This window comes from Vollenhovia emeryi, unplaced genomic scaffold, assembly GCF_000949405.1.
Source record: "Vollenhovia emeryi isolate VEMERY1.0 unplaced genomic scaffold, V.emery_V1.0 DF939132.1, whole genome shotgun sequence".
NCBI classification, from domain to species: Eukaryota; Metazoa; Arthropoda; class Insecta; order Hymenoptera; family Formicidae; genus Vollenhovia; species Vollenhovia emeryi.
Window position 1 is genome coordinate 2,629,045 of NW_011967234.1, and position 20,845 is coordinate 2,649,889.

At 43.3% G+C, this 20,845-nt stretch overlaps 2 protein-coding genes across 2 annotated transcripts in view; both read left to right on the forward strand.

Moving 5' to 3' along the window:
- The window catches only part of LOC105568054, an 89,059-nt gene extending 75,636 nt beyond the window's left edge, over positions 1 to 13,423 (forward strand). Inside the window, exons 4-13 of the mRNA XM_012023418.1 lie at positions 1,528 to 1,717; positions 2,716 to 2,783; positions 3,187 to 3,351; positions 4,136 to 4,305; positions 4,386 to 4,577; positions 4,742 to 5,338; positions 5,412 to 5,613; positions 5,906 to 6,110; positions 6,300 to 6,429; positions 9,144 to 13,423. Of these exons, the coding sequence (XP_011878808.1) occupies positions 1,528 to 1,717; positions 2,716 to 2,783; positions 3,187 to 3,351; positions 4,136 to 4,305; positions 4,386 to 4,577; positions 4,742 to 5,338; positions 5,412 to 5,613; positions 5,906 to 6,110; positions 6,300 to 6,429; positions 9,144 to 11,862 (4,638 nt within the window). The 3' untranslated portion in view covers positions 11,863 to 13,423. The remainder of the gene's footprint in view (positions 1 to 1,527; positions 1,718 to 2,715; positions 2,784 to 3,186; positions 3,352 to 4,135; positions 4,306 to 4,385; positions 4,578 to 4,741; positions 5,339 to 5,411; positions 5,614 to 5,905; positions 6,111 to 6,299; positions 6,430 to 9,143) is intronic.
- Positions 13,424 to 14,939: 1,516 nt separating this feature from the next.
- On the forward strand, positions 14,940 to 18,506 carry LOC105568056 (transcription factor Sp2-like). Its single transcript, XM_012023419.1, has 3 exons — positions 14,940 to 15,084; positions 15,403 to 15,532; positions 15,736 to 18,506. The coding sequence occupies exons 2-3, from the start codon at positions 15,437 to 15,439 to the stop codon at positions 17,983 to 17,985; spliced, it is 2,346 nt and encodes a 781-aa protein (XP_011878809.1). The 5' UTR covers positions 14,940 to 15,084; positions 15,403 to 15,436; the 3' UTR covers positions 17,986 to 18,506.
- The last annotated feature ends 2,339 nt before the right edge of the window (positions 18,507 to 20,845 follow it).

The window sequence follows — 20,845 nt, forward strand, 5'->3', positions numbered from 1 at the left end:
GAAAATTACATATAATTGGTTGACATTGTATTTTTAATAACTTTTTAATAAACAACGAGCGCCGGCTAAATCCTTCTGAGGGTTACTCAGGAGGGTGACCTCTATAATATATGTCAAGCCCAAGGTTATTGGAGGTGGGTGTGTTAATCTAAATAATTACCAAATTTATTTTAACACACAAATTGTAGTTAGAAAACAGCTACATTTAATTCGATCCATTTTATGGATCCATTTTATTTCTTTCAACTCCATTGTTTAATTAAATTAACGGCACGTTGAGTAGAAGAGCAGTGGCGACCACTCACCGAGTCAAATTTAACGCTACGAATTTAACAGTGTACGGACAAATCGACCTCGAGCATCGTCGAAGCTACGCAATGAGCAGCTTCGCTGCGGCATTTTTGAAGGACGGCATTACAATGTGACCGGGACACGAGCGAGCTGCCGCGTCATCGGCAATAAATAAGAGTCGCGGTCGCATTAAATAATCGATACGGCGATTTAACGATACCGACACGTTCTCTCGTTAATTCAATCTCGCCCGTCACGTCGCCGTATACACCTTCCTGTGCGGCAATCGGATAATGGACCACGATCGATGGCTCTCGTAACGGAGAAAGCGCCTCGTTTCAAAGAGGATCCCGATACCCCCCCGCCCTGCTTCTTTGTTGGAGCAATTCCTTTCGGGAGAGTAACGTGCTTGCTCTCCGGGGGTAACGGGTCTCCTCCCTCGTTTTCCTCGCGGCGGAAAAAGGAATGTGAAAAATCGCCGGGGTTCGCCAGCAGCGTGTGCACGGCCAGAATCTGGGACAACTATATTTGTACTGAGCCGATGTACGGTTCCGATGCGTCGGAGGAGCCGAGATAAGCTCGCGAACTGCAGCCGGTGGCGCGCGGGCATCTCGATTTCTCGATGTATTGTGCCCCGCGTGATTCACAAGCGTCACGAATCGGCTAAATCGGTTAAGCGGGCGAATTAAAAAAGGTCGAAGTGTGATTTGTGCGGCCAGGTCAAACTCGCAAATATATGACCCTCCGCGCACCGAATTATATATCTCTCGCAGACGAGAGCGATAATCAAATATTTCATTTCAATTTAATTTAATCAGCCTGGCTCAACGTGCGGCAATTTATTTAAATTATTTCCAAGTATTTACAGAGATTTCAAAGGTATTGCTTGCCAATTAAAATAGCGTGTCGAATGTTTGGAGAGCTATGCGGGAGCTTTCCGCAAAGCGTCATGTCGACTTCATTTCGACACGGAAACGCGAAGGGTCGAGAGAGAAAGCTGAAGCATAAATCTAATTAGAAGAGCGCAGCCTTTATTCGCGCGAATAACTGCGTGTATATTTTGTTGCGGGGAAACTTTTCCGCGATTTTGCATACTTTGAGTTGTAACGGGAGAAAATCGGAAATGCGTATACGCGGAAAGGGCGAATCGTGAACAAACTTAAGACGCTCGAAGAAGCGAAGAGAACGCTTTCAATATCGTTTACCTTATGCGAACGGCATTCGTGAATTTTGCAGGAACTCTGTCATTACCAAGGTAGCGTTCGAGATGTTCCTGGCTCGTGGGTGGCGTTATCCACTTGCAGAGGATTGCGCGGTGTCATCTTCGATGGTGAGAACCTTCATCACATCCATCCGGAAGATGAGAGCTTGGATTCCGCGCATTACCTTTACAAGCACAGCGATCTCATTGCCAATAACACGTGCGGTAAGCATCTCGCGGACGATTAACTCGTCCCTATTTCATTGTTACGTCTCAATCTAGCTTCCTCGCAAGAATCATATATCGTATTATTAGAGGAAAGTCCTCTACTGTCAGATAGGCTACTAATATGAGATAGCGAGTTTTCAACTTGCAATTTTATAAACTTTTTTGCGACAATTATACGCGCGATATCTAATAACAGGGTGTCCAGTGGTCAGGGAAATCTGGAAAACCTGAAAAAGTCAGGGAATTTTTTCCATTAAACAGACTTCACTCCAAGGGTAATAAATTCATGGTGGAATCAACGGATGACGCCTATTAGTTGAGCGGAAACCACTATTATTATTTGTCTCATATTAGGAGCGTATCTTATAATAGAGGACTCTCCTCCATTAATGTGTAAAAAGCGGAAGGCGGGAAAATTGCATAGAAAAGAGCGATTAATACCATTAGTGCGCACCGATATCCTCGAACGTCAAGTAACGTTGAAAGACATGACTGTAAAAAGTCGAGGCGACTTTTATCTCGAGAGAGTACACGATACACTTCTGGATTTCGCGAGAGATTAATAAAGATTCGTAATTGGAATCTCGGAATTTTCATGACTAACGCAGATTGACTCACCAATACATTTGCAATTCATTCGTTCCGAGATCCGTATATCCGTCGCTCTCGCGGGAGTTTCTGTCGCCGAGGCAATTTCCACGGGTTTCTTCAAGAGCATTCACGAGCTTTGACTCGCAGAGAAACACGACCTTTAACACCTTTAGAAGAAAGTGTTCTCTCGCGGCGAATACGAGCCGGGCCCTCCGTCCTTCTCGGTGGCAATGCCCCACGCAGGCTCAAAGACTCGCCTCGCGAAGACTGGTCTCTCCTTAACGGTCTTAACGAATGTGAGAGCAGGGCCCCGACCGCGAAGACTCTTTGTCCTCTCCTCGGTCCTACCGAGAATCCTGCTGCCGACGATCGTGTCCCTGTTTGACGTTTTTCCTTGGTTACAGGTTACGAAGGCACGCAGCCACACGACGTTCTCCCTCGTGATCATCGCGAGATTAAAAGGTTCTCCAGGGTATGTATACAGAGCAACAGCAAAAAAGAGACGGAAAGAGAAAAAGGGATTGGCGCAAACCGCCTCCCCGGTAAATTATACGACTTCAAAGAACGTAGTCGCAGGGGTCTTGGTACCCTCAGTGTCTTGCGCGTGTACCCTTCTTCCGCTCTTTCCTTCTTCTTACCGGGGGGGACCGTGAATAGTTGTAGCTCAGGCAACTCGTCTTTACGAGAGTTTTTAACAATTAACGAATTATCTTAACGCTGAAAGTTCCTGGAAGTCAGATTTCAAAAAGAGTTAATTAACATCTGCTGTTATAACGATAATTTTATTTTACCACCTGGCATTTCTGTTGACGAGTAATGAGTTGAAGTTAAAAGCTAACGCACTAATTTTAGGGTCGATGCGTTTTCTTTTGCAGCACAAAAGAGCGGCTGAAATTATCCGTGGACCCTACAACGCGAACAGGCAGTCGCGTTACGTTGAGCTGGTACTCGTAATCGACAAGAAGGAATACACCGCGCTCGACGAGAACCTGGACAAAGTTCATCAGCACTGCAAGGACATCGCCAACATTATCAACGCTGTAAGTAACGTCGCCGTCGTAACTTAATTGGACGTGTAATTCCTTTCGACCTTAAGTCGAATGAGAACGATCTGAAGCGCGCGGCGCTAATTCAACAACTCCATTATCCAATTAGTCGTTTCGAACATTTGCGGCTTCCTTCTAAAATATATATCTCTAGAGTGTATATCTAGCTGTTCTATACGAATTTTACTTTATGTGGGGTAATTGGCCGTTATATGCATAATTATATTCACACGGATGTGCGAGTCTTCCTCCCCCCCCCAAAAAAAAGGAAGTACGTCGACCGCGAGAACTTTAATAAGTCTCATTAAAATAATTATGTACGATCCACTTTTGTAAACGTGCTTTGCTTAATCCGTTACATTCCGTTGTACTCCAAAAATTGTTGTACAATCGACACATTTTCATTATTAAATTGAAAAATATTATTTTTCGATATATATCCAATTTTTCCAGACAAAATTTTTTTAACAATAAAATTTCAAACTCGCTAATTCACTTAAAAGTTAGCGCGAAAGTTGAGCTCTGTTTCCTCGAGAAGCCTTCTCGCACAGCTGCTTCCATTTTTAGTTTTAATTTATCAGCAATGACAATGACGGATCTCAATTACAGACCTCCAATATCTCCGCAAGCGAGAGAACGCGGGCGTCATCCTGTATATTCTGCGTTCTCTGTGACACAGCGAGACAGAGAGAGATTAATTAGCTCTGACTCGACCTTACCGCGATACCGCGAAATCTCTATGTAAAATACGGGACGGTATATCTCCGTGTGTTTCCAGCTGTACATGCCGTTGAACATATTCATCGCCCTGGTCGGCGTGCAGGTCTGGTCCGAGTCGGACGAGATAGCGCTCTCGCCGAACGGCGACACCACGCTGTCGAATTTCCTGCGTTACCGCAGGGAGAAGCTGGTCCAGGATATCCCGAACGATAATGCCCAGCTGTTGACGTGAGTGTAAACAGAAACGTACCTACACGTTATGCGTTCCATCTATCTGGCACACGGTGATATTTCTTTCCCGACAACAGGCGAATCACTTTCGACGGCGGCGTAGTCGGCAAGGCTCTCAAGGGACCGATATGCACCTACGAATTCTCCGGTGGCGTCTCCATGGACCACTCGAACGTCGTTGGCTTGGTCGCAGCCACCGTCGCCCACGAGATGGGCCACAATTTTGGCATGGAGCACGACGGACCGGATTGCGGCTGTCCTGAGGAGAAGTACGTAGTTTGTCTCTCCCTTAAACATTCAGTGTATCGAAGCATTCCATTTTATTTTACGATGTACGATAGTAAAGATTACCAATGTCACAAATCGCAAGTTTTCTGTGTAATATACTTGTCCAGCTCCAATTATAATATGTACTAATGTATCATCCTCGTAGATGTATAATGGCGTCGTCCAGCGGCTCGTCCGGACCAACGCACTGGTCCACATGCTCGTTGGAACACCTTGCTCTCGCTTTCGAGCACGGCATGGATTACTGCCTGAGAAATAAGCCGCAGAAGCTCTTCGACAGTCCCATATGCGGTAATGGATTCGTCGAGCCGGGCGAGCAATGCGACTGCGGCCTGAAGGAGAACTGCGACAATCCCTGCTGCAACGTGACCACCTGTATGCTGCACAGCAATGCGAGCTGCGCGACCGGCGAGTGCTGCGACCTGAAGACCTGCCGGCCGAAGACCGCAGGCACGGAGTGCCGAAGTGCTGAACACGAGTGCGATCTGCCGGAGTATTGCACCGGCCAGAGCGAGTATTGTCCGGCGGATGTGTTTAAGATGGACGGCGAGACCTGCAGCGTGGGCAAAGCCTTCTGCTATCAAGGCTCGTGTAGGACTCACGACGATCAGTGCAAACTGCTGTGGGGCCCCACCGGTTGGTCCTCTGACGCGCAATGCTACGAGATGAACAACAGGGGCAACAAAAACGGTAATTGCGGCTACAATCGCATCGAGCCGAGTTTCATCAAGTGTAACGACGAGTAAGTTGACTAAATCATATGCGAGAGGCGTATCGCGTTAGATCTTGTCGTGAGCATGATGGGTGTGTTGTAGAAATCTCCTCTGCGGCATGCTGCACTGCAAACACTTGAACGAACGGCTAGAATTTGGTATGGAATCGGTCGCCACCCTAAGCCATTCGTTCATCAATAACGGCGGCAAGATAATTCCATGTCGTTCGGCCATAGTCGATCTCGGATTGAGTCAGGTTGACCCTGGTCTCGCACCGGACGGCGCCAAGTGTGCACCCGGAAAGGTAAAACTAATATTTCCAGCAACGGAGTTCTTTCGCGCTTAAAATAAATATACAGAGTAATTGCCGAGTTACAAGAGAGATAAAGATACAATGATGTTGAATTAAAATGAGACTCTGCTACTGATTCCTTAAACTTGGTGTTAATCTACACTTTGATTATAGCTATACAATGATAAAGCTATGTGAGAATTTTAGATTTTGCATTGCAATATTGTATTTATAAAACGATGAGTGTATGTAGTACGTAATCTTCGGACAGTTTGGGTAATTATAATTTATTTGCATTGTTTAGATGTGTGTAAATCAGAAGTGTATGTCAGTAGCGGATCTAAGAGCGTCCGTGTCTGGCGGTAAAGCTTGCCCGAATAATTGCAACGGTAACGGAGTGTGTAATAGTCTTGGTCATTGTCATTGTAATCGTGGCTTTCGACCACCTGACTGCCTTCAGCCTGGAGTTGGCGGCTCCGAGGACAGCGGTCCAGCCGATGATCCTAACGGTATTTATTTTATGTCTAGCCTATTAATCGATAAGAAGCAGACGTACTTTTTTTCCGAAAATTTTACTGAAGGAAATAATAATATCTGAATGAACTGAAAAGATGTTTCAACTCGGAACATGATAGTTTAAGATTGGTATTTCGTCGATGTCAATTGTGCTACATGATGTGTGTTTTGTATGTTTTAAGCGAGAAACGATTTCATAACTGCCCTTTACGTTATCTTCCTGGGAGTGGTGCCCGCCGTGGCTCTGCTCCTATTCGGCGTTTGGTACGTCAGGAACTCCGGACAGCACTGGAAAAAGGATGTGATGTCTACGTACGTATCTAGTCTCGACCGTTTTAAAGAGAAACGCAAACCGCATGCCAATAAGTCACTACGTGTTCCTACGTCAAAGACACATTTCACCGGTAGCAAATTCCTCGGATTGCGAATAGAGATCTCCGCCTATTTCGCGAAGAAAAAGAATACCTCTCGTAACGCTAATAAAATATTCACGATTAGTGACGATGTCACTCTCAAAGAGCCGCTTCAGATAACTAAGGCTGATCTGATATCCACCACCAATCCGGATGCTATTAAGTGTAGCAATGCTATCGAATATAGAAAGTCATTGTTGTTCTGCAACGTAAAGCCGGACGTTAGCGCAAAGCCCCAATCGCACGAGGTTTATAATAAGATGGTGACTTTGCCGGTACCCGCTGTTGAAGTCCAACCGAAAAAAATTACACTTAGATCGGAATTAGGCTCCAAAATATCGGAGCGTATTCAGCAGATTCAAAAAAGATCGTCTAAAAACGATAAAGGACTTAAACTTAACACTGAATTGAAGTTTGAGCACTTGAACGAAAGCCCGGCCAGTACATCCGACGTTACTCCAAAAACGCCGGATGCATTATTTAACAATTCGAAGGAGCCTGCCCCTTTTTACAATAAAAAACCGCCGCCCCCACCGGCACCTGCTCAAAGCTTAAAACCAAAGATCTAAGCGATTTCTTATTCGTTTGTACGAATCTCGTTATGCGCAAATATTTTGACGTAGAAATTTATTACGTATTATTATTACAGAAATGTGTTACTTGTGTAGTGTATTTCTTATAAATTTTAAATCTATATTTAAAAATTTACAGTAATAGAGCTTATCTTCAAATAAGATGGATTTGAAAAGAATCATTTTGATTAAAGTATGTTATTTTCAAAGATGGAGGTAAAAAATTTCTTTTGTATGGAACTTCTCAATATGAAACTTCTGTTATTTCAAAAGAAATGTCGATTCGTTGATGTCACTGAATTATCGATGCAATATTATTCTTTATATGTATTTTTTAAATAATGAATATGAAATAGAGATCATATACATTTAAGAATTGTATTCAGTATAGTGCGAATATCGTAGCGCATTTTTTTTGCGAGCTATGATTTTTGCATTATAATATGGGAATTCGAAAACGGTGGTGGTCTACATAGAAGCAATATTTCGACATTACTGATGCCAAGATGTATTAAAGTAATTCCTTCTGTGATTACAACTGCTGATAGTCGTAATAATGCTCCAATATATTGTAGTCAAAATCATATTAATATTTTTACACAAACTGAAAAAATTAGATTAGTAGCTAAGCATTTAAATTTATCATGTTTATACCGTTCACCATGTGATCAAATCTGTTCTAAACAGATTTTTTTATACAATAAGTAATGATGAAATGTAGGATTTTACGTGTATTGATGTGTATATTTTTTTATCTAGTTCATATTAAATACATTTTTCGTGCAATATGATTGTAAACTTTGAAAGTCTAAAAATGTGACTATGATGAACAGCATTTTGTTCTTATCAACTTTGTTTTCATCAATTGTGTGCTTGTACGCAAACTTACACTATTTAATATTTAGAGAGCTTAATTTTACTAATTATATATTAATTACACAAAAAAGTGTTACGTATGAATAAAAGCAACTTTTATGCACAGCATTCTACATCACAATATTAATATATGTATCTGCTTGCAATGTGAATATTTCTTATAACAAAAAGTTTTTTATTTATTAATGTATCTATGGCTTCTTCGTTCACGGTTTTCAAGTTATTAATCCGTCAATGCTGCGCACATTATGTCACTGATATTACATAAAACTAGTTACATTTTCAGAACAAAATACTGTTCAAATTTATATATGGAAACTATAAATTTAATATGAGCATATCGCGCCGTGCCAGACGGCGAGGATGATTGGAGAGATTATTTTATAACATACAGAGCATGTGCAGAATCATGTTATGTGAGCATGAGCATGAATAAAGATTCTTTTCTTACTGGCTCTTTACATTTTATGAAAATCGATAATTTAAATTAGATGCTATATTAGACATTCAGTTTTAATCATCATTATTTGATTTATAATAATTATAATAATAATTAAGAAGTACTTAATTTTAATTAAAAAAACGATTTTTTTTATTCTTGACTCATTCCTTGGATATAAAATTCTGATATCCAATAATGTTACTCATACTTAGAAAAATGAAAATGTACAATTTTATTATTGAATAAACATAGTATTGATATATAGTGTTTTTAGTCTTCCTTTGTAATCAACAATTTCCTTCTTTTCCAACGCTTGCTACTAATGTCTTAATCTATAACTAACATTTCCCGGCAATTTTCTTGCCTGTGCATGTGTTTGGACTTGCGGTGAACAGTTACATATATTTGAGAAGAACGCTTGTACATGATTATTTTTCGAATGACGATTAAATTCATGCATGTGTTGGAGCATACGTACAACTAAACTGTAGTACGTAGTAGAAAAACCTCAAATTTACGTAAAATTATTTTAACATTTTACTACGAACACATTTCATTATCGAGACCTGCACAACGCTTACGTCCTAATTTACGCAAAATGAAAAAGTTCCTTGGTTAAATCTGTCTTGCTACGAATCAATATGTATTCGTTAGCTGTTTAACGTAACTGCGTGCTTACAAATTCCTCGATCCCTCCGCTTATAATTCTGCTTCAAATTTCAGGACCGATCGCAGCCACAATGGATTGCTAATCAAAACGATCGATCGTTCCAGTCCCATGTCCCGTAACATCGAGACGATCGATTCTAGTCTGAGTCAGGATCCCGCGTGCGTGAGTCTACTGCCTAAGGCAGAGGCCGACGAGCGCTACAACAACAATATGTTCGGCCAGTTTAAAGGCTTCACGATCACGCCGATCCACTCGAATCAGTCGAAATTGGCCGAGCCGACGAAACCGGCTCCACCTCCGCCGGGATGGATACCCACCGTGGCGATAAAGACGAACGTAGTTAAGCCGAGCGTGCAAAAGTGCAATGTGCCGCAAAAGAGCAATCTGTCGAGTTCCAGCGAGCCAAGCTCGGTCGCGCCGGCATTACCGCCGCTGAATCCCGGTTCTACGGCACGACCGTTGATCAGCAGTCCCGTCCTGGCGGCCACGACTTGCACGTCCGTCGAATTGGTGACCAAGGTACCCACCAGACCTGCCCCGGATGTGCCTACGCGTCCAGCCCCGCCACCGCCGATCACTTCTGCGCCTTCCGCGAAGCCGCAGAGGCCCAACAGCACGCCCCTGACAAACGTGATCCTGCCAGAACCCGAGAGGAAGCCGGACAAGGGCAGCACGCTCAATCGTATCGCGTCGATGTTGCGCCCTGGCTCCAGCATCATGAGAAGCAATTCCCAGAGCTCACAGAGGGACGACAAGAACACGAATTCTCTCCCGAGGAGTCAGCATCACAAGGCTAACAAGGTCATCGACAAGGAGATCCTGAGGAACCTCGAGATCTCCAATCCGATACCGCAGACGCAGATCGAGATCACGACCCCGGTCATCCCGGTGATATCAGTGGCCGAAGTTGAACGGAAAAACGTGGTCCTGCGCGCTCAGTCGATGAGAGACAGCAAAATTACGAGACCGCTTGTCCACACGTTTGGCTCGATGCGCCAGACGACGCCCGCCAAGAGGCCCACCAGTATTCCGGCCAGCACGAGGCCCACGTCGCCACCTCCGGGCCCGCCGAGTATCGCGCAGACGGAAAGGGCCGCCGAAAGCGCGATAAAGATCCCGGGGCTGCCGGGCTATCAGAATCCGCCAGTGAAAACCGTCCCGAAGCCGCTGGAGAACACCTATGACGACTGCATGAACTTGATCGCGGAGTCGTCCCTGACGAAGATCACCGAGGAATCGCCCACGAACGATAATATCTACGCGGTGATAGAGGAACCCGTGCCTGAGAAGAACAGAAAAAACGCGGAATTGGAGATAACGGCGGCTGATAACGAGTATAAACTGCCGAAACGCATCGACACGATGTCCGGTGGTCCCAACAGCCTCGAATCGATGGGCTTACTGTCGGAGATCGTGTCGGAGATATCGAATCGTAATTTCGACTCCATATATTCCACCTCGACGCTGACCAGAAAGAAGAAGGAGAACAACAGGGAAGACGCGACGAAGAATTTGGAGAATATAGGCTCGAACAACTCCCTCGGTGGCTACATGAATTCGAGCCACTACAAGATACCCGGTGGTATTTATTCAAACTCGGCTTCCGGCAAATTTAACTCGTCGAGCTCCACCACCAGCTCCGGCTACCTTCATCCATCCGTGATAAACGTTCCGCAAATGGAAAGGAAAGAGGCGAACAAAAGTATTTCGGACGCGAACGACAATTTGAAGCCGGTCGACAAGAGTAATGTAAACACCCTCGCGTCCAATAATCCTAATATAAACGACGAGCTGTCGAAAGAGCTCGGCATGAAGCCGCCTGAGAACCACCCTATAGGATACAAACCGTTCGCTTCGACGAAAACTCGACCGTCTCATTTGATACATATCAAGAAGGACGACCAAGCTGAGAGCAAGATTCCGGCCAAGCCGCCGTTCAACAGGACTAAGACGCCCCCGAACATCGCGAGGAGCCCGACTTGCAAAGATACCCCCGAGTCGGGCGTGAAACTCGCGAGACAAAGTTCAGATAATACGTTAAAATCCTTGAAATCCTCGAAAACTTCCGACGCGAGTTCGACAACGGCGAAACAGAGCTCGGATGCAAGTCCAACCGCGAGACAGACGCAACTAAACGCAAGCGAGTCGAGTAGCGACTTAGATAAGGAGGAATCACACACAGCCGTATCTGTCAAAAATGTGCCTTGTAGTCCTAAGGATAGCCTGGGGAAGTTCAATAGCCCGGATCTGGTCTCGAGCTGCTCGAATTCGAATCAGGGTGGAACGAAGTCGCCGGACGTCGTGGGCAGCAACCCCAAGTTCAGTCTGCCGCTGAAGACCGTTCAGAAGACACCCACACTGCCGAGGGGCGGCCAGAAGACGCCCACAACGCCGTTGAAACCGCTAAACGTTACATCGAAAGCGGCCAGTTTCTCGGAGAGGAAGAAGTCTCCGACTGGCAGCGCGAGCGTGCCGGCCAAGTCGCTGTCACCAACCGCCAAGGAGGCGAACAACGGTGGCGCCAAACCGTCGCATTTGACGCCGAAGGTGGTGTCGGCTAAGGCGGAACCGAAAACCGGGGACGGAGGTGTGGCAACGAGGACGAATCCACTGCAAAGAGTGGCGAGCGGTAAATCCAACGTGGCGTCGCTTCAGCAAAAGTTCGAGGCCAACAAGAGCAACTCTGGTGTCGCGAGAACAATGCCGAGTGCGAACGGTAAGAAGTTGGTGGCGCGGATGACGGAAGTCGGTGGCAGCGGAGCGAGGAAATGAACGGTCATCCGGAAGAGGTGCTCTGGCACTCCTGCCTGACGCTCGGACGTGCTCGACGGGATTGAAAAAGCGTTTAGGGATCACGGCCAGGGAAATCTATACTTGAAACATTCTAGTCCATCACACTGAATCGTTCTCGATGGAGGATGCGCGATATATTGTAAAACGGATATACGCGTTCATGGTAAACGAATACATCGCGAGCATGCACGAGTATAAACGTAGATAACGCGCGAGGGCGATATCTCTCGGTAACTTCTTATTTAAGAATTCTTAAACGGAAGTTTAAAAAAAAAGAATAGTACAAGGATCGAGTCTTTTCCTCTAAGATTCATAAAATCGCTAATTTTACAATGTATTTCTCGATTAAGATAGGGTCGCGTGCGGCCGCATGAGAGACGCGATATTGAAAACAATTGTAAATAGTGCCCGCACTTGAAAATTCTCATATTTTTTGTAGAGACTATCCATTGCCGGCGTTCAGGCGTACCTATGTAAGCCAATAATTACCGTAATATTTAACTTAAGGCGTTTTATAAGCGACATTGCGAGGTAAGCGACAGCGTTATTTTCGAAACCATCGCTTGAAACTGAAATGGGACGTGTACGGAATTAATTGACCTCTGTGATATATGTATATGTATAAAGAAATATTGTGCACAGAAACACTATTATGCCACATTGTTACGGCTAGCAGATTTTAGACGCGACCAAATTATTTTATATCATAACTACATACATAAATCGTACTGACAAAAATGCGCCGTTAAGTTTTCTAAAAAGGAAAAAGCCATCGGAAATCGCAGTCATATCCGACGCAGCTCCGTTAACAGAGGGAGGGAGCAGGGTCCCTTTTCTTTCCAAAGATTAAATATTTATGAGAGAGATCAAGATGCAAGACCTTGTACCTTCGCGGATCCCGTGGGAATCAAAATGGAAATGCTATTTAGTTAGGAGAGTCTAGATGTTAGCGCACGCGCTAGTAACGTAACACTGCGAATCGAGCGAAGGTGATATCCTCCCGCCAGGCGAGGAAATATCTCGCCTCGGTCGCGCGCAGCGTCGCGCAATCTATTACTTTCTCATTGTCCTTCGCGTAAATCAGTAACAGAGGCTTGCTTCGTCTAGACACAAAGACTAAAACTATTTATTTGACTGATACCCGTTGTAAATATACTACGTTCGTAAGATATAGGCGTATAGAGCTGAGGTTTTTGTACCATGTACCTTTGCGCCGAGAATAAGTTACGTAAGTTACCCCTACACGCGCATTATACACGTACGATCGCGAGGAAGAGGGACGAGCAGCTTCTTGAACGTCGAGTCCATCGTTGAGGTGTGAAATCGAGGAAAGCTTTTATTGAACTGATGAACCGGCCGAGCTGCGTTCGTGCATTTACTGTCCCCTCTTTCTTTTTCTACCCTTCCGCGCAGCGAATTCCCCCGTACGAATCCAGTCGGCACCTATGATTCGTAGCGTTATCCAGTTTGTAATAGTTCCTACATGCGGAGCGTCCAGAAATCATCCCACCACAGAGTTTCAATAAAGAGGTTCAATAAAGCTTCTTGACCATTTACTGTGCATTGCTTTTCCCGCTCGTTTCTTCACGCGCGAGACCTAGTCGTGTGCGTTAATTGCTTCGATACGAGGACAATCAGACGTTCGTGTTTAGCGTACGGCGTGCGAGGAGGCTTGCTTCAGCAACCCCCGCTCGTTATTAATGAATAAGTATTGTTCGCCAGAGTATTCTTTCAAGAAAAATACAAAATAGTAGTGAAGCAAACGTTAAACGTCGCTGAAAAGAAATTGTTGAAAAAGATGTTGGATGCAACGAGTGGTTCGCCACCAATTGCGACTGTACAATGCAAATTCGATCAATTGGCTCGAGTACAACGCGCGACGCGACGTCTTACACCGTCTGGCAAAAGTGACGGTGAACAAGACTACGTTGCATACTATACATTCGGTACCAAAGATAAGTGGTATCCTATCGGCACTGCTGAGATAAGCATTACAATAATTAACTACCTAGCCGTTGGTTTGCGATAATTGTGTACATTGAAACCTATAACGATGTTACAATAAAGTCTCTATTCAAATTAAACGCTCTCCTGAACCACCCTCTGCATTTCCGGCACTGTGGCGGAAATTAATTAAATCGGCTCGCACGTCGTGGAACGAGTAACCGGGCCGGCTTTGAACCATGGGTACGGTAAATTATACAATGCAAGATGTAGAAGGATGAAATTTTAATTCTTCAGCGCAGACCGTAGCACCGCCTCGACATTTACGTAACGTATTCCCGATCGATTTTCAGAGCCTGACGTTTCCTTAAAGAAGACTGACTGCCGACTCGGGAATAGACGCCACTCTAATTGGTTGAATCATAATCGGGAGTCTCTACAGTCTGATACGGGCTTAGGACGATCTTAAATAAGGTCTGCACCCAAGGAGAAATTAAGTCAAGATGACGCCAATTTGTTGTCATCTTTGGGTGACGACTACGAATACGGCCCCTCATCCCTGATGGAAAAATTTTGCTGAAAATCTAATGAAATTGATGAAAAGTGAAATGAAAGTTATTGGAAACTTGTTGAAACCATTTCAAAAGAAATCATAAGCTTCGTTATGAAATTCAGTGAAATACTGTGAAATTAGATGAAAGTTAATTAATATTACTAAAAATTTTAGAAATGTTGTATATTATGAATTTGCAGAATTTCACTGAAAATAAATTTTTTAATGAGAAATTGCTGAAATGACAATGAAATTGGGTCAATTGCAAGAGATTTTTCAGCAAAATTTTTCCATCAGGGATGCTCTACCTGGGGAGCTTATCCGTTAGCTTCACCTTCGCCAGAATTGACTGAAAGCCACGAGCATATTCGTTTCCAGCGAAACGGTCGAGGCCGCGCGAGGTCGCCTGGACGAGAGAGCGCCGGTGATCGCCGGCCCTCTCCGTACGGAGAGGGAAGTCGTATCCCGCGCGCTTCCCCCGGCCTCGCGGGCGGCCGCGACGCGACGCGCGCGCGCACGTTTCCGCGCGAACAAAAAAAAATTGGTTTTCGGGGGGAGAGAAAAGAAAAGGGAAACGAGCGCGCCGCCGATGGCGCGCGGGATCGCGGGCTGCTACGCGGATCGCGGTCGCCGTGGTGCACATTTCGTCGGGGCCGCGAATCATGACGCTGACCCCGAGTCGCTCGTGACGAGTCGCTATCCTCGTAAGTAACTTCCGGGGGTGTTGCGGGACGGGAGGGCGGAGTAGAGCGAAGCGGGGAGGAACGGGCCCGCAAAAACTCCGATGAATCGCGGCGGCCCGTTCGACCGAGCGTCGGGATTTGATTGCCCGAATTAATTGGCTAACCTACAAGTATCGCGCTTCCTGCCCTCCCGACTGAGTCGACCCCGATTTGTCCGCCTCGCACTGTGCTCGCGTCGAGCGACCTCCGTGCGGGCCCCTCGGCCCGTCGACGGGGACTCGCCGTTTCGATCGCGACCGTCGCCACGTTTCCCAGTCCGAGCCACTCTTTCAATTTCAGAAGGCCCCACGCTAATCCGCTCGTACCTGTTGACATGGTGAAGATGGCATATGCACCACTCTCCAGGCTCGTATCCAGAGACACGATGTCCAGCATATGCCCGATTAACATAAAGCCCACCTTGTCTGAGGTAATTTGTACCGCTGTGGTTCTCTGTTGATCGAAAGGGGAAAAAGCTGTATACGAATGCCACAATTGCCATGTTAGATGGACGCTTGCTAATTATCAATTTTTGTATTATTTACTGCATGTTTGCGTGCGTGTGTTTTGATTGGTTTAAATTTGTTGCACAATTGTGACGTTACAACGCTAATTGACAATCGGGCTTTGCAGGTGTTGGAATCAGACTCGGTGAAACGGCTTTTCAATCAACCAAACCTCGTCATTAAGACAACACCTTTCAAACCATTGGCCGAGGTATCCGACGAGGGTACGCCCTGGCATAAGAAGAACGGTGTGAGTACAATGTTAAATTACACAAGACCATCCGAACTGTCGGTAGTCTCCGTCAGGACGGCGGAGGAGGAGAAGGAAGACGCCAATCTGCTACCTTCGAAAATAGAGCATAAGAAATCGGAGATAGTTCTCTTTCCTATTAAAAAGAAATTGTGCGGTCATTACGAGCCGTGCGAAAATATCGTTTGCGACGTGACGCTGCAGCAGTATGCGGACAAGGATGGCGTATCGCCCATGTTAGCGCTGAGCATAGAAGAGAACGAGATAAACGCGCCGGTTGAAAAGCACTGCGGAAACGAGAGTTGCGACGCGTTGAGCATCGACCACAATCGCTGCCGCCGGGCGATAATAAAGTTACACAGGTGCGACAGATCGCACGCGTGCGACATTTGCGGAGTAACGTTTAAGGAATGGATACCTCGGATATACCACGGGAATTGCACGCGGAAGAAAGAGTACGTTCACAACAACGTGAACAGATGGCATTTGCAGAAGGAGCGGATGCGCATGCGGGAATTGCAGATCCTGGAAAACGCGAGGATGAAGAGGCATGATTACTCGGATCCCGCGAAAGCGATAGAGACGCTGCGAAGAAACGAGGAGCTGATAATCATTCCGCAAGGTGTATCTAGTCAACGACCGATTGTCATCGCGACCTCGGTACCTAGCACTCAATTGATCAGCCCGAATCTGATTAACGCTCAATCCGTCAAAATTAATTCGCAGTTGACCACGAATATGTTCGGAGGCGGGCCCCTCGCCATTTCATCGCAGAGCCTCGGCAGCGCGTTGTCTTCGGAGGGCAAAGTAATGTCGACAAGTCGAGTGAGGTTTTCAAATTTGCAACAAAATTCCCACGTGGGATCCACTTTGTTTCCGGCTGCAGTTCAAGCTCGAACTCGGGTACCAGCTTCAGCCTCGGCTCCAGCTCTAACTCTAACGCTAACTTCAGTTCCAACTCCAGTTGCAACTTCATCTCCAGCTTTAGCACCAGTTCAAACTGTAACTCTAGCTTTAGCTCCAAGTTCAGCTCCAGCTCCAGCCCCAACTCCAGCTGTAGCTTCAGCTTCAGCTTCGACTTTAACTCTGACTCTAGCCCAAAATTCGGCTACAGTTCCACCTCTAGTTCCAGCTCCGGTTGCAGTTCCACCTCTAATTCCAACTTCGGCTCCCGCTCCTGTTACCACTTCCTCATCTGCTCCGGTTGCATCTTCGCCTAAACAATACATTCGTCTCGCAGTTTCGCCTCAAACTACCACTGTTCAGCCTATAGCGATAAACAATTGGATTGTATCACCAGCGCACATTTTGACGACCATGCCCGATCAGTCTAAAACGTTCTTGGCGCCGGTACGCGTGGTGCCTATAGCCAACTTGATAAGCCCGCCGTCGTTGTTACATCGTACGCAGGGTATCCCAAAGTTCTGCATTGTTGCAAAAAATATGGTTACACCGGCAACTGCTCCGAAATCACCGTCCGTTCAATCCCTAGTTAATGCAGCCGCCGTTATTGGTCCTAAGCAAGTAGCCAATTCGAATATTCCGATACGCAATCCCACGTCAAAAGTGCGCAAAGCATCGAAGTTGAAAGCGAAGAAGAAATTCTTATGCGTCTACTGCTCGAAAGTTATCACCACTGATTGGTACTTCAAGATGCATGTGGCGAAGCACAAGGGCGAGAAACTCTTCTTCTGCAACTTTTGCGACGAGTCCTTCAGCAATACTTACGACATGAGAAAGCACGTAACTAATAAACACACCGGTCAGAAGGAGCTTGCGTGCGACAAGTGCAATTATACTTGCACGTCACTTGATTCTTTCAAAAGTCATATCCGAACACACGCGATAGGTCTCAATAAAGCAGACGTCCAATCGAAAAAGCAAAGAAGGTTGAAACTCTCGGAAGATAAAATAAGCCGTAAATTAATTCGTAACTCATACAGAAGAATAGTAAAAAGGGCGAGATGCGAGGATACAGCCGACAGTCCGAATAAACGCGCCGAGAAGCATAATAAATTGACAATTAACATAGGTGGCAATGCGAAGAAAGAATTTAATTTCGTTTCGGTGAAAGAAATTGTCGAACCTGAAAATTTCCAACAAGAATCTGCTATCACATCGAGATAAACCGTGCAATATGTTTTACTTTTGACATACAAACTATTTCGCCAAATATAGTTCGTTAGACAGTTGTTTGTGTGCAAGAAGATAAATATGTGGAGAAGAGCAATTTCGTTGTGCAACCAAAAAGCGTTAAATGTAAAATGTTAATATGTGTGTAATGGGTGAAGCATAACTTGGGTAAAAAGAATTTAATGTTCTGATTTCAAAATAATGATTGTGCTCTTGAATTCATCGTGCAGCCTAATAATAGAGTGTATGTGAATCTCATCGGTGTAGATATCTCTTGATTTACACAGTCACACTTTCAACTATTGTGTAAATAAACACCGCGATGAATCTGAACTGCCCAGATTTTTTTTTCGCGAATGTAACATTTGAAACTCTACTTTTACCGCAATAATTTACCGCAATTATCGTCTGATAATTGTAACGATTTGTAATTCGGTTACGTTTACACTAATAATTTTTTTACATTCCTATATTAGATACAAAATATGTATATATTATATGTATGTAACATATGCATATATAGTATAATTTTTATACAATATGTCATTTATATACTTTTAAACATTATTTACAATGTAATAGAAAATTATTTGACACTAAAGAAAACAACAGACCATTATTTTTAGGCAAGATTAATACAACATCAAATTATAGCAAAAACTTGCATTAAGCATCTATTTTGGATATTCTAAATCTCACAATGCTATAAAGTTCTTAAAAAATAACAGGAAACATTGCAATTATCTTAGTTTTTAGGATGTTTGAGATAATATTTTAGCCGAACACAATGAAATACTTTTATTCGTAAATTTTAATTATTTTTTTTACGCAATCTGTATGGAATTAAGCATCTTTGACAACTTTTAAAACATGAAATGTAACACATAAAGCATAACATGGATATTTAGATATTGTAACTTTTTCCTTTAACGTAACAACTTGTATAATTAATCTTATCCCAGTAAGATTGCATTTAACTGTGATACATTTTTCCCATGAAGATTTTTTTCTACACGATTTACAATTACATTCATCTCTATACGATGTTAATTTAAAAGTATTACCCTGAACTGTTATTTGACATACTTTTCTTTGTAACAATTAAAATGTATATTTAAAAATGTTATTCTGTAAATTTTAACAGGATGCAAATCGTAAATTTACTGGCGTATTAAAGCACTCAACGGAACAATAGGAATGACTGCTATGATGTTACACATTGACGCGTATATAATTAATACACGAAATAATGTTTATGTACGTAAGAGATAGTCTAATATAAAAGAGCCGCTTTCTTCTGAAATAGCCTTAAAATGTCAGCACAGAGTAAAATCTGTAGCTACATACCGTATGAAGAGCCATTTCTTTCAATTATAAATTAGTTATAACTTATAAGACTAGTATGAAATACTTTTTGTTTCTACTTTCCTGTTAAAAAGACATGAAACGATAGTATAAGTTACGTTTATATTTGTGATACAGTTCTATAATACTTATTGTTTTGTCTCCTGAAACAATGTTTACTAAATGTGCTATTCCTTTTGATGCGTCATATCCGTAAAATATTCAAGAGTAAATTCATTAAACATATCGTATTCGGTGAATTTTTTTTATACGACAATTGTAGGAGCAGAATAGTACAAATGTGAAATTATGAAATATTTTAAAGAATAAATTTAAGTTTACGTTTATGCATATACATCGTAAAATATTCACTATATTCAATATTTGCTGTGCTCTGTCTTGTTGCTAAAATATGAAAAGGATGGTATTATTGTCATGCGATTGTCATAAGATATTTTATTACGAGATATCACATCTATCACTTGTTGAAGATAAACGAATGTTCCTGAATGCGAAAAATCAATGAAATATTGAGTGCCTTGTAAATCAGAAATTTTTTCTAATATAGGTAGTCGTGTTTATTTTTTTATAGGCCCAGATAACCGTTTGCAGAAATAAAATCTGTTTAAGCATGCTCTATATTTGTTTCCTACATTTTTCTTCGACATCAATTCTGTAGATATACATTCGCGTTGCGAACATAGGTATTGCTGCTTACACACGTTTTAGTGGTAGTTAGTAAAATCTCTAATTAGCAGTACTGAATTTATGTATCTTAACGTAGGGACGTGTGTCTTTATAATGATTATTCTTTACATTTATAAATTTAGTGTCGCAAAACGATGGACGAAATGTGTTACCTACTCTGACGATACATATTTCTCTATGCTTTGGTACTTTGACGATTGATATGTCCATCTTCAAATGGGATATCTTATAACCTGTATTTCTATAATATATACAAAGAGAGAAAGCTTACAATAAATATAAAGATCAGCCAAACTGATAAAAATATAGAATAAACCGGGCACTGATGACGACTACGAAAAAATGTCTGTTACCTACTCCGTGAGAAAATTAATTAGTTAACTATTTGTAATGAAATGTTTACTTTAATCTGTAATTGCACCACGTTCAGTAAAATAAGTTTATTTATTTTCTCAAATGTACTGACGAGTATGATAATAAAATGCAGTATTACAATTCTTGTATCTTCGCTCCCGTTTGTAACAAAAATTTGTTAATAAACCATTCGTATTTGTAAATCACAAGTGTAAATTTTTCCTCCAATGGTCATTTATGACTGGAATGCTATTTGTCAAACCAAACATGATCTTATTCCCGGAATTATCATCCCGCATGCGACACTAAAAATTCTGACTAAAAAAACATGGTACAATAGAAATCAAGTATTCAACGTATGAACTTGATTCCAAAGTAATCGGGGATAAATAGTTGGTGGAAAAATTAACAAGTGGCGCGTCTTAGGGTGCAGTCACATGCTGCGTAA

What these genes read in the sequence shown, in the direction of transcription:
- LOC105568056 (XM_012023419.1), top strand. Translation starts at nt 15,437, where the DNA reads ATGGTGAAGATGGCATATGCACCACTCTCCAGGCTCGTATCCAGAGAC. An exon ending in TAAAGCCCACCTTGTCTGAG is followed by an intron (nt 15,533 to 15,735) that starts GTAATTTGTACC and finishes CGGGCTTTGCAG; the next exon opens with GTGTTGGAATCAGACTCGGT.